General features: G+C 45.3%; 1 protein-coding gene across 4 annotated transcripts in view; it reads left to right on the forward strand.

The window, feature by feature from the left end:
- Positions 1-1,393: 1,393 nt before the first annotated feature.
- LOC142194903 (mitogen-activated protein kinase 14) overlaps positions 1,394-25,425 on the forward strand; it is a 142,474-nt gene continuing 118,442 nt past the window's right edge. For all 4 annotated transcript variants that reach the window (XM_075264338.1, XM_075264339.1, XM_075264340.1 and 1 more), the window contains exon 1: positions 1,394-1,642. In XM_075264338.1, coding sequence (XP_075120439.1) covers positions 1,524-1,642 — 119 coding nt within the window. In that variant the 5' untranslated portion in view covers positions 1,394-1,523. The remainder of the gene's footprint in view (positions 1,643-25,425) is intronic.

Consider the following 25,425-nt stretch of genomic DNA (forward strand, 5'->3'; position numbering starts at 1 on the left):
GACCACACCCTTCACTCTCTCACAATAGGTACTAATTAGAGATGAGCAAGTACTGTTCGGATCAGCCGATCCGAACAGCACGCTCCATAGAAAAGAATGGATGCACCTGGTACTTCCGCTTTGATGGCTACGTCCATTCATTTCTATGCGAGCGTGCTGTTCGGATCGGCTGATCCGAACAGTACTCGCTCATCTCTAGTACTAATGTTTGACTTTTTGTTCATTTGTTTTGTTATTTTTATATGAAAGTGAGGCAACCAAACTACGTTAATTTGCGTACTGCGGTATATATTATCTTTTTTACAGCATTCACTGTACAGGATAAATAACGATATTTTTGGATAGTGGGGACTTATATGCACATGGGGGCACCTGTTTTTTTTTTTATTTAAAAGGTGGGGTTTCATACTTTAGTTTGAACTTTTTGCCTGTCCCATAAGGAGATCTGAACCTGGGATCTCTGAACCCCAGTGTAATGGACTGCAATACATTGTATGGCAGCACAGTACCCATAAGCTCCCTATGCATTATAGGAAGGAGCAGATAGGAGGGCTTTGCTTGGCCAGCTGACTCCCATAGCCACCCCTTGGACCCTGTTATGGGGTGGTGGGGGTGACTCACTGGATTTCAAAGGGTTAATCCGTTGGAGTATTTTGCAATAAAAGCCTTAGGGCTAGTTCAAACGTGAACTGCCCGCGCGGGTTTTGACACAGAGAGAGACGCGGCGAGCCGCGTCTCTCTCTTGTCAAAACCCGCTCGCCGCGACCATCGCTGTCGCGGCTTAACCCTCTGCTGTCGGCTCAAATGAATGAGCCGACATAGGAGGGAGCTGCCGGGGGCGGAAGCCGCGCGGCTGAGCCTGCGCGGCTTCCGCCTGAAGAAAGGACATGTCCTTTCTTTTCTCCGCTAGCAGCAGCTCGCCGCTAGCGGAGAACAGAAGCCCGGCGGTCTCCATAGACCACCATTATAAGGGGAGGTTTTGGACGCGAAATCCGCTGTCAAAAACCTCCCCTTATACTCACGTGTGAACTAGCCCTTAGGTTGGAGAATGCAAAATTACGGGCGCAAAGTAATGCGGCGTATACGCTTGTAACTTCCATTGAAATCAATGGGATCTTTATGAGTGCAAAAATGTGCAAATGATTGTAAAGTTTAACTTTTGCTCTGAAGATTTTAGCATCTAGAAGCCGTGATCCCGCAAGCTTTAACATCTAAACGACTAGAGGGGAAAAAAAGACTGGAGCCTGCAAAATGAACGCTCTTCTGCACGTCGCATAGCACTAGAGCCCCAGCAGCAGCGGGACACAAACCAGAAACCATGGGACCTGTGATCAAGCCCAAACTAATCCGAAGAACTGCGAGCCCTCACCACGCATGCGCATACAAAATAGGAGGTTGCGCAACGCATGCTGAATCTCGCGGGATTTGGTGTACTCTGGTCTTGGTAACCGGGGGCTACACAGTGTATAAAGTTTAATCTTGAGTCGGGTGGATTCTTGAGTGAACGGAGTGGTGCAGCAGCGATGTCCTCTATTTCTCCTTCTGGGTTCTACCGTCAGGAGTTGAACAAAACCCTTTGGGAGGTGCCCGAGAGATACCAGAATCTGAGTCCCGTGGGCTCCGGGGCATACGGCTCGGTCTGGTGAGTGTCCTGCAAAGTAGCTTAGGGGTTGGGGATCCAGCGAATAGTGGGTGTCCGCCTGCCGTGAAGAGTTTCGGGGCTCGGTCATCCAGGCCACCACCCAAGTGTGTTCTATTCATGTGGTAACTTCCTTTGGGTGCGCTGAGGCCTAGCGTCCGTACCGTGGTCAGTATTAGGAAAGCTTTTTATTGTTCCGCATTGCACGGCAGGCGCATTTCTTACTGGGCTCGGTGGTGTGTTTCTACGTGCAGGGCTGCTAGTGGAAGTGCGGCCCAGGGCTTGGATTCTGTTTGAGTAGCAGTGAAGTGTGTGCGACCTGAACAACGCAGCAGAGAGCCTTGGAGTTGCATTCCTATACCTCAAGCTGCATTACAAGAGCGCGTCAGTTGTGCTGCTCACATTAGAGCCAATTGGAATGGACAGAGACCTAGGGGCTCTGTGGCAGTGATTCGTGAAAAGGAGTTGCAAGTAAGGCTATGGTCACACTTGTGTCTGAGGCTCCATCAAAAGTCCTCCGGTTTCAGTATAATCATGGCATTTTGCTGTGTGTATAATTCCCCATTAGTTGCCTAATGGTGAAAAATAATGCTCCTGTGTCCCCCCACAAACAACTAAACTAGTGGTCACCAGAACCATTCATCTTCCTATTGCTGTCCCCTAAGCCCTTGTAGTTTACAAAAGTGGATCAACAGTGGTTCTTGTTGCCTGCACGTAAGCAGGTGGCAGTGACATCCCATTTGCTGCTGTTTTAAGCTACCATGGCTTGTTGGAGAGATCTCAGGAGATGAATGCCTATCCTGACAGCTGTCAGAGTAAGTGGGCTTGGGGTCTGGACAGTTGTTGGCTGCGTTTCGCCAGTTGAGTATCCTTTTATACTATACATATAGGGCTGGGGTGAAGAATAACCGAAACTGAACATCAACCAGGATAACCAGTGTGATTTTGTTCATGTTGGTTATTACAGTATTTGCAGTTTCTTTCGGAATCCCTGTTCAAATCCCGAAGTACAATAAGCGGAGGGCCAGGTGAGGGGATCAAAAATGATAAAATAGCTTTAATCAACTCCACTGGGCTCCAGCACGGCTCCCTGCTGTCTTAGCTGCTCAAAAATTATTTTGGGAACCTAGGTTGCAAGCTGAAGACAAGGATCTCATAGATGATATTTTCTGGTGTAGGAAGGAGGGGTTTGGGTTATTGGAGAACTGAGTTGACTTTGTGGACTACAGGTTCTATGGTAGGGATGGGGGCACCGCATCTCAGTGGGGAGAGTGCTGCTATGTCGGGGGAGAAGATGGATATATAGCTGAAGGAGTGTTTAATCCTTTTGCCGCCATCGGGTTTTTGAATATTTTGCACCTCCGGTAGCCAGATCACTTTGCACACTTTTGAGATCTTCAAATAAAATCTATGGTAAATTCCAACATTACAGAAGATACTGGTATGTCACACGTATATATTTTCTAAAAGTAGACACCTGCAACATTGTCAATATGCCACTTGGCACTGCATACAAAAAGGTGCCTTCATGCTAAAATGCAAATAAATTTATATTCGTGTAAACTAAGCAAATAATTAGATGCACCACACATCCTAACAGTAAGAGTTCATGCACATCACTTAGGCCTATATCAGAACTGAAAGGAACAAAAATCATACACAGTCATACCTGCATGTACGACTTTGTGTCCGTGCAAAAAAAACAAACAAAAAAAAAGTTTCCAGGCGGCATGTGAACACTGGTGGTCATCTTTAAAAACCCATTCAAACGAATTTGTTTTAAAGAGGACCTTTCATCAGATTGGGCACAGGCAGTTCTATATACTGCTAGAAAGCTGACAGTGCGCTGAATTCAGTGCACTGTCGGCTTTCCCGATCTGTGCCCCGGGTAAAGAGCTATCGGTCCCGGTACCATAGCACTTTACAGTCAGAAGGGCGTTTGACAGTTAGCCAGGGACGCCCTTCTGCCCAGCAGCGCCTATCGCGCTGTACAGTGTGAGCGGGGAGGAATTCCCCCCTCCCTCTTCTGATAATACTCGTCTATGGATGAGCACTGTGAGCAGAGGGAGGGGGCGTTCCTCCCTGCTCACACTGTACAGCGCGATAGGCGCTGCTGGGCAGAAGGGCGTCCCTGGCTAACTGTCAAACGCCCTTCTGACTGTAAAGTGCTACGGTACCCGGGCCGATGGCGCTTTACACTGGGCACAGATTGGGAAAGCCAACAGTGCGCTGAATTCAGCGCACTGTCAGCTTTCCAGCAGTATATAGAACTGCCTGTGCCCAATCTGATGAAAGGTCTTCTTTAAAGCTGACTGCTGGCCAGCCATCCCCTGTCCAGTTTCTCCCGGGCTTTAGACAGAAACCCCAGGGCGGCCAGTGGCGGTAGTGTGAACACCCTCTTAAAGAAGTGCCAAAATCGCAGAAATGCATCAAACTATTTTGTGCATTCAAATTAAATAGGGGCTTACATAAGAATATGTATCCATCACACTCTAAACATTATAACTTTAATGTATATTTATAATCTCTATACCTAACTAATATGATAACCAGGGTTGGTTTCAGATTGGCATAATATGGGCACTTTATTGCTTACTTGTTATGAATGCAACGTCTGAAGTTCCTTCAGTTTATTACAGCAGTTAGTGATCATTCTAGATCTGATGACCCCCCCACACACACACACCAGCAAGTCCAGGCGTTTTGTCGGTACTATGGGTGCAAAAAACCCCAACCAAATAACACTCCCTTATGCCTTGACCCCTCAGCAAGCCAGGCCGTAATAGTACATCTACATCGCATTGGGATGTATGCAAAGATCTCAGGAGCTGAGTTTTCTCCATACAGGGCGGATGCCGGCTGTATAATACAGCCGGCACTTGGCGCTAACAGCAGTGGTCAAATGGGACCGCGGTGTCTAAATTGCGCAGGCACCACTGGTGCTGCCATTTTTTCAACAATCACTGCCCTCCAGAATGTCATTGGAGAGTGGTGATCGGTTGCTATTACAGCCGGAAACCTACTGAAGGCTGTCAGGCTTGTCATTGCAATAGGTCTATTACACACAGCCAGAGACAGCGTATAATAGACGTGCAGGCATTTTGCTATTCACTGCAATACAGTAGTATGAGCGATCAAATACCCCTAGGCTTCAAGGTCCCTAAGGGGTCTGATCATAAATGTAAAAGAAGGGGGAAAAAAAAGTTTTTAAGTGTGTGGCACAAAAGTTCAAATCACCCTCCTTTCCCTAGATCAGATATAAAGAAAAGTAAACAAACACATTAGGTATCACTGCGCTCCAAAATGCCTGAACTATATTAAAATATTTATCCCATACTGTAGGTGTGTAGCGGCGTAAAAAATCAAAATAGCCAATTAAGTGTTTTTTTTTGTTTGTTTTTTTTATAAAAAATTATATATATATAAATCTTATAAAAAGTTTAATAGTGATCAAAACATCAGATATTTCCCCAAATTGTATCAATAAGAATGTCATCTTGTCTTGAATAAAATTACGTCATATCCAGCTCCATACATGTAAATATGAAAAAGTTACAGGTGTCTCAACATGACAACACAATTTTTTTTTTTTCTATTTTACAGTTTTACTTTTTTTTTTTTTTTTTTTTTAAAAGGTATCAAAACATTGCAAATTGCAAATACTACATAAATTTGGTATCACCTTGTTCGTACTGACACGCTGAAGACATGTAACATGTCATTTTTACCACACAGTGAATGCTGTAAAAATGAAAACCCATATGAAATTGGCGCAAGTGTATTTTTTTTCCTCCAATTGCACCTCATTCTGAATTTTTTCCGAGCTTCCCAGTACATTGCACAGCATATTGAATGGTGCCATTACAAAGTACAATGTGTTTCACAAACAATAAGCCATCATGTGACTCTGTGAACTGAAAAAATAGGGCTCTTGAAATGTGGGGAGGAAAAAACAAAAATGCAAAACCAAAAAATGGCTGGGTCCTTAGAGTGAGTTCACACTGAGTATACGCCAGCTTATTCTGAACGTAAAACACGTTCAGAATCAGCGGCGTATAAAGCAGTTCCCATTCATTTCTATGGGAGTTGGCATACGAGCGCTCCCCATAGAAATGAATGGGCTGCTTTTTTTCACTATCAGCACTCCCATTGAAGTGAATGGGAAGTGCTCGCGTGTACGGCTCGGCATGAGCAGAGCTAGCCGTACACACAGGCACTTCCCATTCACTTCAATGGGAGCGCTCGTAGTGAAAAAAGCAGCCCATTCATTTTAATGGGGAGCGCTCGTATGCTGGCTTCCCATTGAAATGAATAGGAACTGCTTTACACGCCCTGATTCTGAACATGTTTTAACGTTCAGAATCAGGCAGCGTATCAGTAGTGTGAACTTACCCCTAAAGGGGTGGGTTGTCCCGTCACAAGGATCCTATCTATAATGCTTGTTAATGTGAATGTAAGACTTTTCCTAAATACATTGCTTCAGCAAAACTGCTTTGTTTGTCCACTATATTACTTTATTCATTTTTTTGTGGCCACAGCCCTGACCTAGCTGCTCATGAGTCAAGTGATGTATCAGCTGCTCTCGGGGGGGGGAGGGGCTAAGTGCATGGGAGCGAGCCTGGAAGGGGGGGGGGGTAGTTTACCCGGGTTTGCCGGCACAGGTGAGGGGGGGGGGGGGCAGCCGTTGCTGGCTTCATGGGCAGCCGTTGCTGGCTTCAAGAGCAGAAGCATAGTGATGTTGCTGGCTTCACCTGTGCCGGCGTCTAACTGTCCCCGGCATCCGCTGTAATAGAGAGGCGGAAGCAAGCAGCGGCAGAAGCGATGCTGTTATTCCCCTCCGGGGTCACATATGCAAATCCAAGCGGCGAGATGCCGCCGGCCCTGCGTGCACGCTCATACTCCAGTCTAGCCTTCACAATGTGAATACAGACCCGGCACCCTGTTGGGTCTGTATTTGCATTGTGAAGGCTACACTGGTCTATGAGCACGCACGCAGGGCCGGCGGCATCTCGCCGCTTGGCTTTGCATATGTGGCCCCGCCCACCAATGACGAAACAAAGCCGGAAGACAGAAGATTTCAAAGAAACGAAGACTGGTGAGTATGCGACGTGGGACAACCCCTCTAAGGGGTTAAACCTGCCAAAAATGTTTTTTTTTTTTCCTAAGTTGACATTCAAAGGGTGAAAATGTGTGGTCGTTGTAAACTGTGCAGTTTGTCTCAATTTTGTGCTGACAGACTCCCTATAATGTTTGAGATAAGTTGTACTTTTGTAATGGTACCACTTATTATAACATATGATATTCCGGGAAGCTAGAAAAAATTGAGAATGGGATGGAATTGAGGAAAATCTGTGTACACAACTTTTACAGGCTTTTTCACGGCATACACTGTACAGCCAAAATTATGTCACCTGTATTCTATGGGTCACTATGATTCCAAGGATACCAAATTAATATGGTTTTATTTACCCCTTTAATCCTTTAAAATAAAAATAATAATTCATATGCATAGGGCATTTTTTTTTTTTCAGGGGCAGGCGTACTTAGTTATAGCATTATGGAGAATGTCTATTGCTTTAACTGCTTTTTATTCTAATTTTTTTGAGGCAAAACAATATAATAAGTGTTGTTGGCGTCGATGATCCCCCTCAGCTCCGCTTGAGGAGAACTCTGACTTCTGGCTACCTTTATAGTTATCATTGTTTGCCACAAATTAGATTTTGTTTTTCCAGACATGTTTAAAATTGGCAAACTGCCAATTTGGATTAGATGTTTGCCCATGTCAGTTTGTCAGCACTGTCTGGAGCAGATCAGATATACATATACACAATTCACTGAGGGTTAGCTGAGTGTTTACACAGAGATAACAGCCCTGGCTTTATCAGAAACTGAGATAAGCTGCTGCCAAGAGCAGTGTAATATAGTATGTCGTACATGCAGTCGTGAAGCCATGTCATTTACTGGGATAAAAAGTAGCCTATATGTTCATTTCAAATTAATTCAGACATTTTTTTTCATGATTGAGGAACAAAACATCCAAACACAAACCTTCACATTTATAATATTAGTAAGATATTAGACACCGCTAGGGTCCGCGTACCCTACGTGGTTTGATCACTAATGAAATGCATTACAATACTAATGCATTGCAAAGTACTGGCACTTGTATTACAGGCTGATTAGATTAGCCTGTAATACATGGTAATGAGACAAGCCTGTATAAATACCTGACATCCGACGTAATAGTGCAACAGATGTCGGCATTTTTACTAGTGAAGAGCTCCAGATCTGTAAGGGTTATCGTGATAATGTTGGTGTTAATTTTAAAGAAGAAATTCTCATCTTCATAGTACTAACAGATACTGAGAAATTGACATTAGCAACAGAGATGTATTACGTAGCAGATATAGAGGGCTAGATAGTGTAAACATGGAACAGGGTTAATTAAAGTGGTATTCCCACGTCGCATACTCACCAGTCTTCGATGTTGTAAATTCTTCTTTCTTCCGGGTTTGTTGCGTCATTGGTGGGCGGGGTTACATATGCAAAGCCAGTGGCGAGAAGTCGTCGCTTCTATGCTGCTGGCCCTGCGTGAGCGCTCCCGATGCACTAGGCATCGGACATACAGCGGTCATAATGCAATACAGACCCTATTCCGCTCCTCCGCTCTCCCCTCCGGAATAGCAGCATCGCTCCTGCCGCTGCTGGCTTCATGCTGGGCAGGAGCGTAGCGATGTTGCAGGCATCTGTGCCGCCGTCTACACTCCCGCTATAATAGAGATGCGGATGCCGGGTCTGTATTGGCGGCCCCTTCCCCCCCCCCCCCAAAGTATAAACTACCCCCCTCCCCTCCAGGCTCGCTCCCGTGCACTTAGCCCCTCCTCCCTCCCCCGTGAGAGCAGCAGATACATCACTTGACTTTTGACCAGATAAGTCAAGGGATGTGTCAACAGAGAAATGAATAAAGTAAGATAGTGGACAAACAAAGCAGTTTTGCTGAAGCAGTGTATTTAGGAAAAGTCTTACATACACATTAACAAGCAGTATAGATAGGATCCTTGTGATGAGACAACCCCTTTAATGTATCCACTTTTTTTTTTTTTTTTTTTTTAATTCAATTGAAAAAAAAATTCTTTTTGTAACGACTGAATATAATACGGGTTTCAGTTTTGCAAGTGTTTTTTTTTTTTTTTTCCTTCTGTTAATGATTATGGCTTTCAGCCAAAGAAAACCCAGAAAAATTCCTCAGAAAATTAGAATATTATAAAGACCAACTTAATTTTTTTTTTTTTTTTTTTTTTTTTAACACAGAAATGATGGTCAAATGAAAAGTGTGTGCAACAAATGCACCCAATTCTTGGTCAGGGCTCCTTTTATATGAATGACTGTAACAATACAACAATCCTTAGGGAGAGACCACCATATAGGTGTGTGGAGACTTGTTAAGCCTTTAGCACTCCACTTTGCAAGGAACTATGGGAAGAATATGCAAATCTGCCTTCCATGATGTAATTTGGAAGACAGTTGCTGCCTCATTGTTGCAAACCAATAGAGGGCGCTCACTGGAATGTCAAGCCCATCTTAAGACAGGATTCCAGTGAAACAACCCAATAATGGCTGCTCCCTTTAGCCTCATGCCCGACCTTCCAAGAGGCCTTTGTTTAGCAATGACGCTGGGATTAATACCAGGTATAGTCTCTCAATCGAGGATAGCTGTTTCGATCTGGTTGGATCTCATCAGCCCGATGTAGAGAGGACTATAACCTGGTATAGGTGAGAGGCTTAGACAGGGTTTGGGGGATATTGTCACTCCTTAGGGAGAGACCACCATATAGGTGTGTGGAGACTTGTTAAGCCTTTAGCACTCCACTTTGCAAGGAACTATGGGAAGAATATGCAAATCTGCCTTCCATGATGTAATTAGGAAGACAGTTGCTGCCTCATTGTTGCAAACCAATAGAGGGCGCTCACTGGAATGTGCAAGCCCGTCTTAAGACAGGATTCCAGTGAAACAACCCAATAATAATGCAACAATGAGGCAGCAACTGTCTTCCTAATTACATCATGGAAGGCAGATTTGCATATTCTTCCCATAGTTCCTTGCAAAGTGGAGTGCTAAAGGCTTAACAAGTCTCCACACACCTATATGATGGTCTCTCCCTAAGGAGTGACAATATCCCCCAAACCCTGTCTAAGCCTCTCACCTATACCAGGTTATAGTCCTCTCTACATCGGGCTGATGAGATCCAACCAGATCGAAACAGCTGTCCTCGATTGAGAGACTATACCTGGTATTAATCCCAGCGTCATTGCTAAACAAAGGCCTCTTGGAAGGTCGGGCATGAGGCTAAAGGGAGCAGCCATTATTGGGTTGTTTCACTGGAATCCTGTCTTAAGACGGGCTTGCACATTCCAGTGAGCGCCCTCTATTGGTTTGCAACAATGAGGCAGCAACTGTCTTCCTAATTACATCATGGAAGGCTGTAACAATACAGTGTGGCATGGGGGCAATCAGCCTGTGTCACTGCAGAGGTGTTATGGAAGCCCAGGCTGCTTTGCTAGCAGCCTTTAGCTTGTCTGCATTGATGGATCTGGTGTCTCATCTTCCTCCTGACAACACCCCATAGATTCTCTATGGGGTTAAGGTCAGGGGAGTTTACTGGTCAATCAAGCACAGCGATACTGTGGATATCAAACCAGGTATTGGTATTTTTGGCAGTGTGGACAGGTGCCAAATCCTGTTGGAAAATGAAAATTCCATCTCTAAAAGGTTATCAGCAGGGGAAAGCATGAAGTGCTCTAGAATTTCCTGGTAGTCTCCTGCGTTGACTTTGGTCTTGATAAAACACAGTGGACCTACACCAGCAGATGACATGGCTCCTCAAACTATCACTGAAACTTCACACTAGACCTCAAGCAACTTGGTTTGTGTGCAGCCTCTCCTCTCTTCCTCCAGACTCTGGGGCCTTGATTTACAAATGAAATGCAAAATTTACTTTCATCTGAAAACAACATTTTTGACCACTGAGCAACACTCTAGTTCTTTCTCTACTTAGCCCAGGTAAGACGCTTCTGACGTTGTCTATCTCTCATGAGTGGCTTGACACACAGAATGTGAGACTTGTAGCCCATGTTTTGGATCTGTCTGTGTGGTAGCTCTTGAAGCACTGACTTCAGCAGCAGCCTTTTCTTAACAATGCTATCAAGGGTGCAATTATCCTGGTTGCTTGTGCACCTTTTTCTACCACACTTTTTCTTTCCACTCAACTTTCTATTAATTTGCTTTGATACATCACTCTGAACAGCCAACTTCTTTAGCAATGTCCATTTGTGGTTTACCTTCCTTGTGAAGCGTGTCAATGACTGCCTTCTGGACATCTGTCAAGTCTTCCCCATGACTGTGTTGCCTACTGAACCTTACTAAGGAACATTTTTAAATGCTTAGGAAGTCTTTGCAGCTGTTTTGGGTTGATTCTAATTTTCTGAGATGGCGCTTAGGTTTTCCTTGGCTGTAAGCCATAATCAGCAACATTTACAGAAGTACACACTTAGGGTGAATTCACACTGAGTAAACGCTAGCTTATTCTGAACGTAAAACACGTTCAGAATAAGCGGCGTCTAAAGCAGCTCCATTCATTTCTATGGGAGCGGGGATACGAGCGCTCCCCATAGAAATGAATGGGCTGCTTCTTTCACTCCGTGCAGTCCCATTGAAGTGAATGGGGAGTGCCGGCGTGTACGCTCCGGCATGAGCAGAGCTTGCCGTATACGCCGGCACTCCCCATTCACTTCAATGGGACTGCACGGAGTGAAAGAAGCAGCCCATTCATTTCTATGGGGAGCGCTCGTATCCCCGCTCCCATAGAAATGAATGGAGCTGCTTTAGACGCCGCTTATTCTGAACGTGTTTTACATTCAGAATAAGCTAGCGTTTACTCAGTGTGAATGCACCCTTAAAGTTTACTCTCTTTGTAATGAAAAAAAAAAATCTACTGAATAATACAACCCTTCATTAAGACTGGAAAACTTTTAAAAATGCATACCGTCAATGTGTATACTGACAAGTAGAAGTGCATCATACAATATAGTATTAAAACATAAAGAAATTGTACATATATATTTTTTCTTATCAATAATTTGAAAAACATTATAGAAACCACTGTAGTTGATGCGATAACTTGCTCAATCATAGTTAAAGAGGACCTTTCACCACTCCAAGCCTGTGCAGCTTTCTGCACCATGTTATAGGCGCTGCTGCACAGACTCTGGTGCACTTTGAATTATCTCCCTAGCCCCCCTCGTTTTGGAGCTCTGAGCCCCGTTAATTTTGGCGCCCTGTATGTTAATTAAACCTTTACAGTCAGAAGGGCGTTTCTGACTATAAAGGCAAGAGCTACCTCAGTCTGACATTGTCCAATTAGCATTGGACAGTGTTGGAGCTGCTTCTGCTGCGTGCTCTCGTGAGATCAGGCAGTCCTCTCTTCACAGGGCTGCCCAGAACACCCTGTGGACCTAGGTCTAGCCCCTGTACAACGAGCATTAACCCCTATAGCCCCTAGGCAATGCTCATTGCCTAGGGGCTATAGGGGTTAATGCTCATTGCCTAGGGGCTATAGGGGTTAATGCTCGTTGTACAGGGGCTAGACCTAGGTCCACAGGGTGTTCTGGGCACTTATGCTCATTGCTTAGGGATTTCTTTATTTACCTGTAACAATGTCAGTGAAGTTCTCCTTCATCCACTTCATTACACGGCCTGGATCGCTTCTCCGGGTCTTCTGTGCAGCCCTGTGAAGAGAGGACTGCCTGAACTCCCGAGATCACGCAGCAGAAGCAGCTCCGACACTGTCCAATGCTAATTGGACAATGTCAGACTGATGTAGCTCTTGCCTTTATAGTCAGAAACGCCCTTCTGACTGTAAAGGCTTAATTAACATACAGGGCGCCAGAATTAACGGGGCTCAGAGCTCCGAAACGAGGGGGGCTGGGAGATAATTCAAAGTGCACCAGAGTCTTGGAGTGGTGAAAGGTCCTCTTTAAGGCTGGTCTTACACGACCGTAGTGGTTTTTGCGGTCCGCAATTTGCGGATGCGCAACACAAATTTCACTTTATAAATTAATTCCGCAGACATCCGCAACGTTCCGTGTGTATCAGTATTATGCGGATCCGCCAAAAACAAAACACACCACAAAACACACATGTTGATATCCGCAATTGCGGATATACACTGATGTATGTTCAGTGTATATCCGCAAAAATGCACGCGCCCATAGACTTCTATTGGACCTGCCGTGCAAGCACGGCCATTACGGACATGCGGTATACTGTCCGTACCACGGTTGCGGCACGCCACACCACTGACAAAATCTACGATCGTGTAAGAGGCCTCATAGAAAATTATGGGACCGTAAATGGTCCGCAATTTTGAACCCGCAATTGCGGACCATTTGCGGTGCAAAACTACGGTCGTGTAAGACCAGCCTAAGATGAAGGCAAAGCTCAAAATATCAAGAACAGAATATCACAAGTGCCAAGGGAATATACTAGTGGACCATATTAACAATTAATACAAATAAAGTGTAACAGTTGTAAACACACAGTATGGAAGACATTGTTTATGTATGTTGTAGTGTAGACATATGGAAGAAACTAGTCATGTAGTGAAGTCCAATTATTAGATCCTTAGAGACTTGTCCTCCCACCATATTTATCTCTAGTCGCTATCGCTCGTTATCCTCAACACCCCCCCCCCCCCCCCCGGTCATGCTACATACCGTAGATACAGGTACAGTTTTTGCTCCTTTTCTCTGTACACTGCTGACCTTAGGTGCAACTCCTCTAGCTGTTACTTACAGAAGTACTCTGATGACTCTGCAATAGTAGCCTTCATTACTGACAGCTATGACTCCTAGTAATTTTCTGCTATTCTGAGCTGGTGTGTCTCCTTCTGTATTATATTACTGTTCTTATCCTGTATCTGTATTGTCATGCTGCTGTGAAATTTCCTCATGGTAGGACTTATCAAAGGATTCTCTTATCTTATTTACCATTTGTATTGACTAATTTTGTTACCTGTTGATACCTGGTGGTAAAGTCTCTTTAAGGCATCCCAGCTATACTGCTTTGGATTCCATAATTTATTAACTACCGTATATACTCGAGTATAAGCTGACCCCCTAATTTTACCACAAAAAACTGGGAAAACTTATTGACTCGAGTATAAGCCTAGGGGGAAATGCAGCAGGAGTTTTTGGGTGCAGTAAACTCTGAGGGAGGGGGTGTTTTGGTTGTCTTTCTGCCCCTTCCCTGAGCTTGTGGACTGTGGGTCCCCCCCTCCCCCTTGGAATTCAGCCTGGCTGAATATAGCGGATCTGCAGTGCTTCTATTAACCCCTTCCTGACTGAATATGAGCAGTGCAGATACCCTATACTTGGCCTGGATGTAGTCAGGCTGAATTCCTAGTGGGGGAAGGGGGGGGGGACTCAGTCTCGGGGAAAGGGCAGTTAAATTCCCCCCCCCCTCTACGGCAGAGCGGGCGTTTTTGGACACAGGGATAGCTAACGTGTATGTGTTTCACAGTATTAACAGTATTTGTTTTATATATGTTCTAGGGAAAGGGGGAGGATTTGAATTTTTAATACTTTACTTTACCAATATTTTTTTTTGCATTTATTAGACCCCCTAGGAGTCTTGAACCCCAGGGGGTCTGATCATTAATGCGATGTATTGCAAAAATTGTCATTTCTTTTGCAGGCTGCATAGAGCAGCCTGCAAAAGAGAAGCACTGCCAGCTGGGGATCCTTTAACCCCTTAACACTCTGGTCAGTAATAGTACGTCCTCGCATGTACTACGTTAACGCTCAGGTCAGTAATATTACTGACCAGCTTCCCCTCACCCTCCTGCCTCCATTTCACCGAAAAAAGTTGTGATTGCTGCTGTTCCCTACAGCAGACCACCACAGGCAAGTAAAAAACGACAAATGGTGGAGGTCTCACATTAGCGATCGTTGCTATTAGTCACTGACTGATAGAATACTAATGGCGGCGATCGCCGAAGTTGGATCGCTGCTATTTTTTCATTATGCGTACAAGCTGGGATGGCCTGCTGTCTGAGACAGCAGACCATCCTAGCTAACTGCCAGGTGACAAATGGCAGTGGTCCCACTTCGACGATCGCCACCATTAGTCACGTGGGTAATGGCAGCGACCGCGGAAGTGCGACCCCTGCCATGTGAGTCTTGTCGCTGCAAATAAATAAAATTCCTGCTGTGATAGCTGCTGTAAGGGACAGCAGTCATCACAGCATGCAAGATGAGGCCCCAGTATGATGCACCAAACCCCGGTATGAGACGCCAGCATGAGGCATGAGAAAAGTGGCGGCGGTCGCCTGTTAGGATCGTGAACATATTGGCGATCGCCGCCATTGCAGACATCTGAACAATGTCTGCAATGGCAGTGATCGCCAATATGCAAATGCTCTGCATGTTTATCCTGCTGTGAATCAACGCCATTGCATATGTGAGCGATATTCTGCTGCTTGCATCTATCCAGATGTGCATTGGCGCCCATGCTGTGATTGGCTACTGTAGTAGTAGTCCTGCCTCCTGATCGCCACTATTGCTACTATTGCTAGTGGTTGCTGTGCTATTTTGAGATATATTCAAAACTCTGTTCCTGTGTGTTTGTGCCCACTTCTGTGTTCCATCTGAATTTCTCTCTCTGCCCATCTCCTTATTGCACCACCTGAATTACCCCCTCTGCCCACCTCCTTACCTGTGTCCCATCTTTGTCTGTTTGTCCTTGTTTTTTTTTTGTGGTTTTTTTTTTTTTTTTTGTTTTAATATAATAGTAGATTAGTGTTAGGAACCCGTCACCTTAGTTTTAGTAATAGGGATTAGTTCAGTGTTAGTTAGGTGCGTTTACAGTCTGTCTACCCCCTGCATCTTGTCTGTCTTTTTTTTTTTTATTATTATAGTCAGTGTCAGGGAATTTGCAAAAAATTTAGTTAGGTTTAGCATCAGGGAATAAATAAAATTAGGTGTAGTGTAGTTTAGGGAATCCTTAGTATAGTGTAGGGAAGTCCAAGCTTCATTTATATACCTGATTTTTTGGGGTATATTTTTTTCTTTATACAGTTTTTACTGTATATACAGTTTGCTGTGAACACACCAATATACTGTATACTGTGAACATACAAATATAATAAACTGTGAACACACATTACGTACAAAAATGTCCCAGCGCTCCTTTACTGCTGAAGAGGCGTATAAATTTCTCGCCTCTGAAAGCAAATCTTCTGATGGTGCCACACTGTTTTATCACCATCCTCATTAAGTCATGATGAGGATGATGATGAGGGACCCCCAAGAAGACGCCCTAGACCCACTGCACTTGAGACCCCAGAAAGGAGTGACAGCACTGTACAAAGCCCAGAGGAAAGTTGCCCCATTTGGACTTCGGTTCCTGAGAACTATGTTCCCCAGATCCCCGAGTACACAGGCACCCCAGGGATTAAATTTGACACGGCAGGGCTCAGAGAATTTGATTTCTTTAATTTTTTTTTTCTCTGAGGACCTCATAGAGCTCATGGTGGTGCAGATGAATTTGTATGCCGAACAGTACAAAACCAAAAAACCTGGTGCATTTCTTTTGCAACCCCACAGGTGGACCCCTGTAACAGTAAATGAAATGTACATATTCTGGGGACTCTTGTTAAACATGGGGCTTGTAAAAAAAGCCGTCCCTTAGAGACTACTGGAGCACGGACATATTATACTACACCCCATTATATCGCACTAGAATGTCCAGGATGCGCTATGAGGCTATACTTCGATTCCTGCACTAGGCAGACAATGAACAGTGCCCACCCCGTGATGACCCCAGTTTTGATCGCTTATATAAATTGAGACCCATAGTAGACCATTTCAGTGCCCGCTTTGTCCAAGCATACACCCCAGAGAAGTATATTTCTATTGATGAATCGCTGGTACATATTAAAGGGAGGCTTAAATTCCGCCAATATCTGCCAAGCAAGAGGGCAAGGTATGGCGTGAAGATGTATAAGCTGTGCGAGAGTGCATCAGGGTATACCTACAGATTTAGGATATACCAAGGGAAGGACACCAAAATTGATCCTCCAGAATGCCCCTCCTTCCTGAGAGTTAGTGCCAAAATTGTGTGGGATTTGCTACACCCACTGCTGGACCAGGGTTGCCACCTCTACCTGGATAATTTTTATACCAGCGTGGCACTCTTCAATAGCCTTGCCTCCAGAAATACTGCAGCATGCGGCACCGTCCGAAAAAATCAGAGAGGCCTCCCTAAGACCCTGCTTGGGCAAACGCTCAGAAGGGGTGAGGGCAGGGCTCAATGTACCAGCAATGTACTGTGTGTCAAGGACAAGAGAGAAGTCCTTGTATTGACAACAATACATGGCCACACCAGCACCCATGTACCAGTATGAGGTACCAGTACAGAGACTTCCAAACCAGATTGCATCCTGGACTACAATAGGTACATGGGAGGGGTGGACTTGTCAGATCAAGTCCTGAAGCCCTACAGCACCATGCGCAAATCAAGGGTGTGGTATAAAAAAACTGGCTGTGCACATTGTACAGATGGCAATGTACAATGCGTACGTGTTATTTCGATGTGCAGGCCAGAGGGGAACTTTCCTGGATTTTCAAGAGGTGGTTATCAAGAACCTCCTGTTTAGAGACCAGGAAGGGACGGTACCCAGTACATCTGGAAGCGAGGCCCCACGCATAGTTCCAGGACAACACTTTCCAGGAGAAGTTCCTCAAACTTCCAAGAAGGGAAAGAATCAAAAGAGGTGCCAAGTCTGCGCAAAGAGGGGGATAAGGAAGGACACTATATACCAGTGTGATACGTGTCCTGAAAAACCAGGGCTCTGTATGAAAGAATGGTTTCGCATTTATCATACATCCCTTGATATTTAATTTTACCCTGATGCACTCCGCACAGCTTATCCCCTTGCCACATGCTGCCTCTTTCCCTTCTCTTTCCCTTGTGTGCCCAGGTATCACATAGCAGCCATGGGGGATTGCCATTTCCAGGAAAATCTATGGTAATAAAAGCTGGGCATAATATATCAAGCACTGAAATGGCATTTATGATTTGAAAATTACAATTCTCACTGTGCACCAGTTGCTGCACAATACCTTTTGAAAATACGTCCATGCTCCAGTAGTCTAACTAGTGGCCCTTCCATTCTGAGCCCTGCCGTGTCGTCAGACATTATACAACTGCCACATGTAGGGTATTGCCATATCCAGCAGAACCTATGTTACATTTTATGGGGTCAATGTCTCCTGTGGCATGTGCTGGGCACAATATATCGGGCACTGAAATGGCATATAAGGTTTGAAAATTGCAATTCTCACTCTGCACCGCCTGTTATGCAGAATCATTTGGAAAAGCCTGTGGGGTCAATATGCTCACTGTACCCCTAGATGAGTACCTAAAGGGGTTACTCTTTTAAAATGCAGTCACTTCTTGGGGGTCTCAACTGTACTGGTACCTCAGGGGCCTTATGTAAATGCCTTAGCTGATATATCTTTCTGCTACCAAATCCAGGGTCCTTTCCCATTCTGAGCTCTGCCGTGTCATCAGGCATTATACAACTGCCACATGTAGGGTATTGCCATATCCAGCAGAACCTACGTTACATTTTATGGGGTCAATGTCTCCTGTGGCATGTACTGGGCACTATATATAGGGCACTGAAATGGCATATATGGTTTGAAAATTGCAATTCTCACTCTGCACCGCCTGTTATGCAGTATCATTTGGAAAAGCCTGTGGGGTCAATATGCTCACTATACCCCTAGATGAATTCCCTAAGGGGTCTAGTTTTCAAAATGGGGTCACTTTTGGGTTTTTTCCACTGTTGTGGTACCTCTAGGGCTCTGCAAATGCAACATGGCACCTATAAATCATTTGTGTGAAATCAGAGCTCCAAAAGAGAAATAACACTCCTCTGCTTCTGAGCCCTCCTCTGTGCCCAAACAGCAGTTTTTGACCACAAATGGGGCATTTCTGTGTTTGAGAGAAATTGGGTAACAAAATGGGCTACTTTATTCCCTGGTAAAAGGGAAAGAAAATATGAAAAAGTGCATATAACTGTAGAAATTATAATTTTTTTAAACTGACGGCCAAATTCAAAGAAGTTCAGTGAAAATTCTGGCCGTTCAAAATGGTCATATGACCCCTAGATGAATTCCTTAAGGGGTCTAGTTTCCAAAATGGGGTCACTTTTGGGGGTTTTCCACTGTTGTGGTACCTCTAGGGCTCTGCAAAGGCAACATGGTGTCTAAAAACTATCCTAATGAAATTGCTGAACCAAAATCCTCAAAGGTGCTTTTTCATTTCTGAGGGCTATTTTTGAGTCAACTTACACAGAAGGGCCACATATGGGATATTTCTACAAACTTCAGAATCAGAGAAATAAATATTATGGTATGTTTTGCTGTTAACCCCTTCTTTGTTACTGGAAAATCTAGTTTGAAATGGAAAATGTGCATAAAAAAAGTGGCTTTTGGAAATTTCACCTCCATTTTGCATTAATTCCTATGGAACACCTAAAGGGTTAACAAAGTTCCTATATACAATTTTTGCATAGTTTAAAGGCTATACTTTCTAAAATGGGGTCATTTATTGGTGTTATATAGGCCCCTCAAAGTCACTTTACAACTAAATAGGTCCCTAGAAAATACAATCTTGAAATTTTTTTGAAAATTTGCTACTAAAGTTAAAGCCTTCTAACTTCCTAGAAAAGTAAAAGAACATTGAAGAAACAATGCCAATATAAAGTAGACATATGGGAAATGTTAATTAGGAAGACTTTTGTGTGATCTGACTGTTTTTTTTTTTTTTTTTTTTTTTTACAAGAATATCAGAAACTTTCAAAATTTATAATTTTATGAAATTTTCAGTACATTGTCCTTTTTTTTTAACAAGCAAACACAAAGTATAATGACCAAAATTTACCACCAACATAAAGTAGAAGGTGTCACAAAAAAACAGTCTTGGAATCACCTGGATAGGTAAATGCAATATGAAGCTATCCTCACATAAAGTAAAAGATGTCATATTTGAAAAACAGGGTCTGAGCCTTAAGGCCCAAAGTACCCTACGTCCTTAAGGGGTTAAAGGAGCTCTGAGGGGAATCCCCGGCAAGAGCTCTGAGGGGAATATCCAGCCGACCGGACCTGAAGGAGAACTGCAGCCGGCAGGAGCGCTGAGGGGAATCCCCGGCAGAAGCGCTTCGGCCGGCCGCAGTTCCTATCTAAAGGATCGCACTTGAGAGAGCGGTCGTGCCCAGACCCCTCGTACCAGGATATCGTAGAGCATCTCTGCTGTAACACTTACAGCGGAGATGTCCTAGCTCCCCATGCCTGCAATCTCTGATTGCAGGGAGCTCCGACATTACCACTGTAAAAGTTACAGTGGAGGTGCCGGCTGGTATGGTGACCGATCTGAAGCAGAGCGGCGCCATTATAGTTACAGACCCGGCATACAGACACCGTGCTGGGCTGCAGGAGCGTAGCGATGCTGTTAATTTCAAACTGTAGAAGTACTTACGGTACTTCTGCTAGCAGGCCCGGAATGCAGATACAGGCCGGGTGCGGGCGTGAGCTTACGTGGCCACGTCACCCGGCGTGTGATGGAGTGGAGGGGGCGGGGTCTATATTCTGGGTCTGCTAGCAGAAGTACCGTAAGTACTTCTGCAGTTTGAAATGAGCAGCATCGCTACGCTCCTGCACCCTCCCTGGTGTCTGTATACTGGGTCTGGAACTATGATATTGCTGAATTACCATAATGACTCGAGTATAAGCCGAGGCGGACTTTTTTAGCACAAAAACTGCTGAAAAACTCGGCTTATACTCGAGTATATATGGTATATTTGAGCAAGTTATTATTGCATCAACTATGTTGGGATTCTGTAATGTTTTCACATTCTTGATATAAGAAAAAAAAATATGCATGATTTCTATATGTTTTAATACTATATTGTATGATGAACAGTATCTTTACTTTTCAGTATATATCTTGATGGTATCTTAACGTATATTTGTATTTTTATAATATTTTTTTCAGCCTGATGAAGGGTTGTATACCCAAAATGTTGTACTTTATACACCAATAAATGCAATTCAGAAGCATAGCTCCACTTTGAGTTCTGTTATAGATATAGATATATATATATATATATACATATATTAAAATCTATATCTATATATTTATCTATAATTTTTTTTTCTCTCTCTCACCCCCCCCCCCCCCCTTTCCTGGTCCTAGGTAGTCCAGTGGGGAAATGGTAAAACCCACACAAAGTAAAGATAAGGAGATATAATAAATGTCCTTATGTCCTCATTATCTCTACTGTTTACAATTGCTACTTTTAATCCCCTTATCTGTCGTCTAGGGGAGGACACCTTTTTCTCAACATTAAAAGTTTTATTGAAAGTTTTACAATTTTTTACAAAACCAGAAGGGGGAGGGGAGAGGAAAAGGGGGAGGGGGGGCAAGGGGGTCAGAGCGGTACAAAGAAATATTAAACATTGGCAAAATTCGGGGGAAGAGGAAAGGGGGGTAGGAAGGGGGAGGTAAGGGTGCAAGGGACAAAGAAAAGCTCTGTCGCAGCAGAGTTCCGAAACTAAACAGATATATAAACCTAGAAAACATCGGAATATCTATTGCCAGATAAAGCAAACAGAAAAATATACGAACAGACAGCACAAGGGGACACAGAAGGGAAGAGGGAGCGGAAATCGGCAGAGTAATAGAAATGGTTCCAAAGGAGCCAAGTCTGCTGATGTTTGGTTTCGTCCTGGTGGAGCTCAGCCACCAGGGTCTCCATAGTTCGCAAGGCAAGAATCTCACTTAGCCAGCCAAGGAGCGAAGGAGGAGTTGAGGACTTCCAAAGCCTAGGAATAACAGAGCAAGCAGCAACTAACAAAAATCCAAGAAGCCTACGGGTGGATTTGCGATACGTCCGGGAGAACAGCGAAAGAAGTAGGGGCGCAGGATCGTCCTCCAAGTCAATTCCCGTCACCTGCAGAATAACCTGTCTGACCCCGGACCAAAAGGGGCGTAGGAGAGGGCACCCCCACCAGATATGGGCCATCGTGCCCCGCTCGGAGAGACACCTCCAGCATCTATCGGAGGTGGAGGGGTATATATCGTGCAGGAGGGCCGGGACTCTATACCATCTGGAGAGTATTTTGAAATTGGTCTCCTGTGCCCTACATGACATGGAGAAAGTATGGCACGCACGAAAGGCCGATGACCACACATCCGGGGGGAATGAGACTCCCAATTCCCTCTCCCACCCAGTGGTGAATGATGGAAGCGAATCCTCCATCCCGTCCAACAAGAGACCATAAAGAAGAGAGACAGTATGGGAGGGGGGGGGAGGGGGAAATACAGAAACATTCGAACGGTGACGGGTCTGTGGAGATCCCGGGAAGATCGTATAGAAGAGTAGAAATGGGAGAATTGAGCGTACTGCCAGTGAAAGAGAGGTGTGTCCGGACAGGAGGTCTGGGTTAGAATCTCAGAACGGGAGAGAAGTGAGGACACTGAGGTGACCTGTTTGAAGCGGAGGATGGGAAGACCCACACGATGAGAGAGAAAGGAAGAACCCAGGGCTGCAGGAAAATCCGGGTGACCCAAGACAGGAGTCATGGGGCCGTCGTTCGTGTAAAGGAGACGCATGGCACTGTACCTGCGATAAACTCCCATGGTCTGGCGCGCCACGTAGGGAAGCGGATACCGCTGATCATCGGACCAGTACTTCTCAGGGAGCCAGGGAAGTGCAGTGAGGGGAATGGGGCTTAACGAGTCCTCCAGGGCAACCCAGAGCTTCGTCTTAGCAGCGTGGTGCCAGTCAAGGACGCGGGTAGCTACCGCCACCAAATAATACTTTGCACAGTCCAGGGCCGCAAGACCCCCTTTCTGTTTGGCCCGAGTCAGCGTGGTGCGTGCAATACGAGGGGGTTTCGAGGCCCAAACAAATTTGGTAAAGGCTTTGTTAAGCGCAGAAAAAAAACATGAGGGCAGGATTACCGGGACCGCCTGGAAAAGATATAACAGTCTGGGGAGAACGTTCATTTTCAATAAGTTGATGCGTCCCAGCCACGAGAGGCCCCTGGTGTCCCAACGCTCAAGAACAGTCCGCAAAGTGCGCAGAACCGGGAGGAAATTCAGAGTATAAGTGTCTCCTAGATTGCGGGGTAATTGCACTCCCAAATATTTAATAGATTTCGGAGACCACGAGAATGAAAAGGAAGAGCGCAGGGCCGCCAGCGGCAGCGAGACATCAAGGGCCACACTTTTCGTCAGGTTAATCTTATAATTACTGAAAAAGCTATAGATGTTAATCTCTTTAAGGATAGATGGGTAAGCGGACTGGTAACAAACAGGAGAACGTCATCTGCAAAAGCAGATACCTTCAGATGACGGTCCCTGATCTGCAAGCCACGAATGTCGGGATTGTCCCTGATGGCGATTAGGAGATGTTCCATCACTAGTGCATATAGAAGGGGAGAGAGTGGGCAGCCTTGCCTAGTGCCATTATAAATAGTGAAGGGGGAGGAGAGCGAGCCATTGACCCGGACCCGGGCCATAGGGGAGCTGTAAAGAGCCTGAATACGCATAATCATGGCGGGACCAAGGCCTATTTGAGCCAGGGTGGCCTCCAAGAACCTCCAATCCACCCTGTCAAAAGCCTTCTCCGCGTCAAGAGATAACAGCATCATGGGGGTACGCGAGCGCTGCGTGTGGTGGATCGCGGAGAAGGCCCTCAGGGTGTTATCCCGGGCCTCCCTACAAGGGATAAACCCCACCCGGTCAGGATGTACAAGCTCTCCCATGAACGGGCTCAGGCGATTGGCGATCAATTTGGCATAAAGCTTAGCGTCAGTATTCAGGAGCGAGATTGGTCTATAATTAGCACAGAGCAAATGGTCCCTACCTTCTTTAGGTATAACAGTAATATGAGCTTGGGGGGAAGGGAACTCCAGAAGTGGAAGAGTTGAATGCGCGCAAAAGCGGTTGCATCAGATCAGCCTTAAAGACCTGAAAAACCGTGCCGTATAGCCATCAGGGCCTGGGCTCTTTCCCCCTGGGAGGGAGGCAATACCCAGTTCTAGTTCGCTCTCAGAAAAGGGAGCTTCAAGTACAGCTACGTCCTCAGGGCGCAGAGATGGAAGGGCAGTCTTAGCGATATATATTGTGGGAGGGAAGTTCCAGATGCAGGATCCGGGTGGACCTGACCTGGGGGGGTAAATGGTAGAGAGAACTGTAATAGTCCTGAAAGGCCGAGGCAATTGCAGATGTAGTATGGGTGATCGCGCCCGAGGGCATCTTAAGTGCCATAACGTATTGGGTGGCATGTCGGTCCCGCACCGCACGTGCCAGCATGCGGCCCGCCTTGTTGGCCCATTTATAAAACGAGCGCTGACCCAACAGGCGAAGCCGCTGATGTTTCCGCTCAAGAAGGGACTTAATTTCCTGACGTGTAGCAGTCAGGGATGCCAGGGTCGCCTGTTGGAGCGTACACTTGTGTTGGGCTTCTAGGTTCGCCAGTTCACTAAGGAGAGAGCGAAGTTTCTGACTCGCTTCCCTCTTCAGGCGAGCACCGTGTTTCATCAGCACTCCGCGGAGGACACATTTAAGGGCCTCCCATTGTATGGACGGAGTGGTGATGTCACAAGCATGGTCCAAAAGAAAGTGCGAGGTGGAAAGCTTCAGCTCCTCCAGACACTGTGGATCAAGAAGGAGCGATTCATTCAATCTCCAAGTATTAGACCGCATGCTGGCATCAGGCGAGCGAAAAGCACAAGAGACTGGGGAATGATCAGAAAGGAGAGCAGTTCCAATTGAGGCTGCCGAAACGGAGGGAAGAAGGTTATGAGAGAGGAAGACATAATCAATCCTACTATAGGAACCATGAGGGTGGGAAAAAAAGGAATAGTCTCTGTCGGTCGGGTGGAGGATCCGCCACACATCACAAAGCAATAAGGCATTCAGCGCCTTTCTAACCTTATTCAAAGCACCATAAGAAGTCTGAGACCTACCCGTGGAAGTGTCAAGCAGAGGATTAAGTGGGAGATTGAAATCACCACATACAATCAAATGACCCCTAGTAAAGGATTGGAGCACAGACAGGGTAGACAGCAAAAAGGGAACCTGATCCACATTGGGAGCATAAATATTGGCAATCGTATAAACAACACCGGAGATTTCGCAAATTAGGAACAAGTATCTCGCCTCACTATCCACTAAAGAATCCAGGACTTTCACCGGAAGGCTTTTATGGAAAAAGGTAGCTACTCCCTTAACCTTCCCCACTGAGCTGCTACTATGATACCACTGAGGGAAATACCTATTCTTAATCGTGGGCGTACCAGTAGCTAGGAAATGGGTTTCTTGTAAACAGAGAACGTGTGCCCTACGTTTATGAGCATCGTATAACACTTGCGAACGCTTTTCCGGGACGTTGAGCCCCTTGACATTAAAAGAGGAGACAGATATGTCCGACATTATGGGGGAGTGGGGAATAGGCAAGACACAAAAGGGAGAACAAAAGGAAGGGAGACGAAACTACACAAACAGAGCACAAAAATATGAGTAGCACAAAAACAAGAACAAAGGAGCCCGGAGATCTCAGGCTAAACACGAAACACAAACACAAAAAGAGGGTTAACAGGGTACCCTCAAGGGAAGACTAAAGCTGGAGCACTAGTCTTCAAATGGTCCCGCA

The sequence above is a fragment of the Leptodactylus fuscus genome, chromosome 2 (assembly GCF_031893055.1).
Source record: "Leptodactylus fuscus isolate aLepFus1 chromosome 2, aLepFus1.hap2, whole genome shotgun sequence".
Classification (NCBI taxonomy): domain Eukaryota; kingdom Metazoa; phylum Chordata; class Amphibia; order Anura; family Leptodactylidae; genus Leptodactylus; species Leptodactylus fuscus.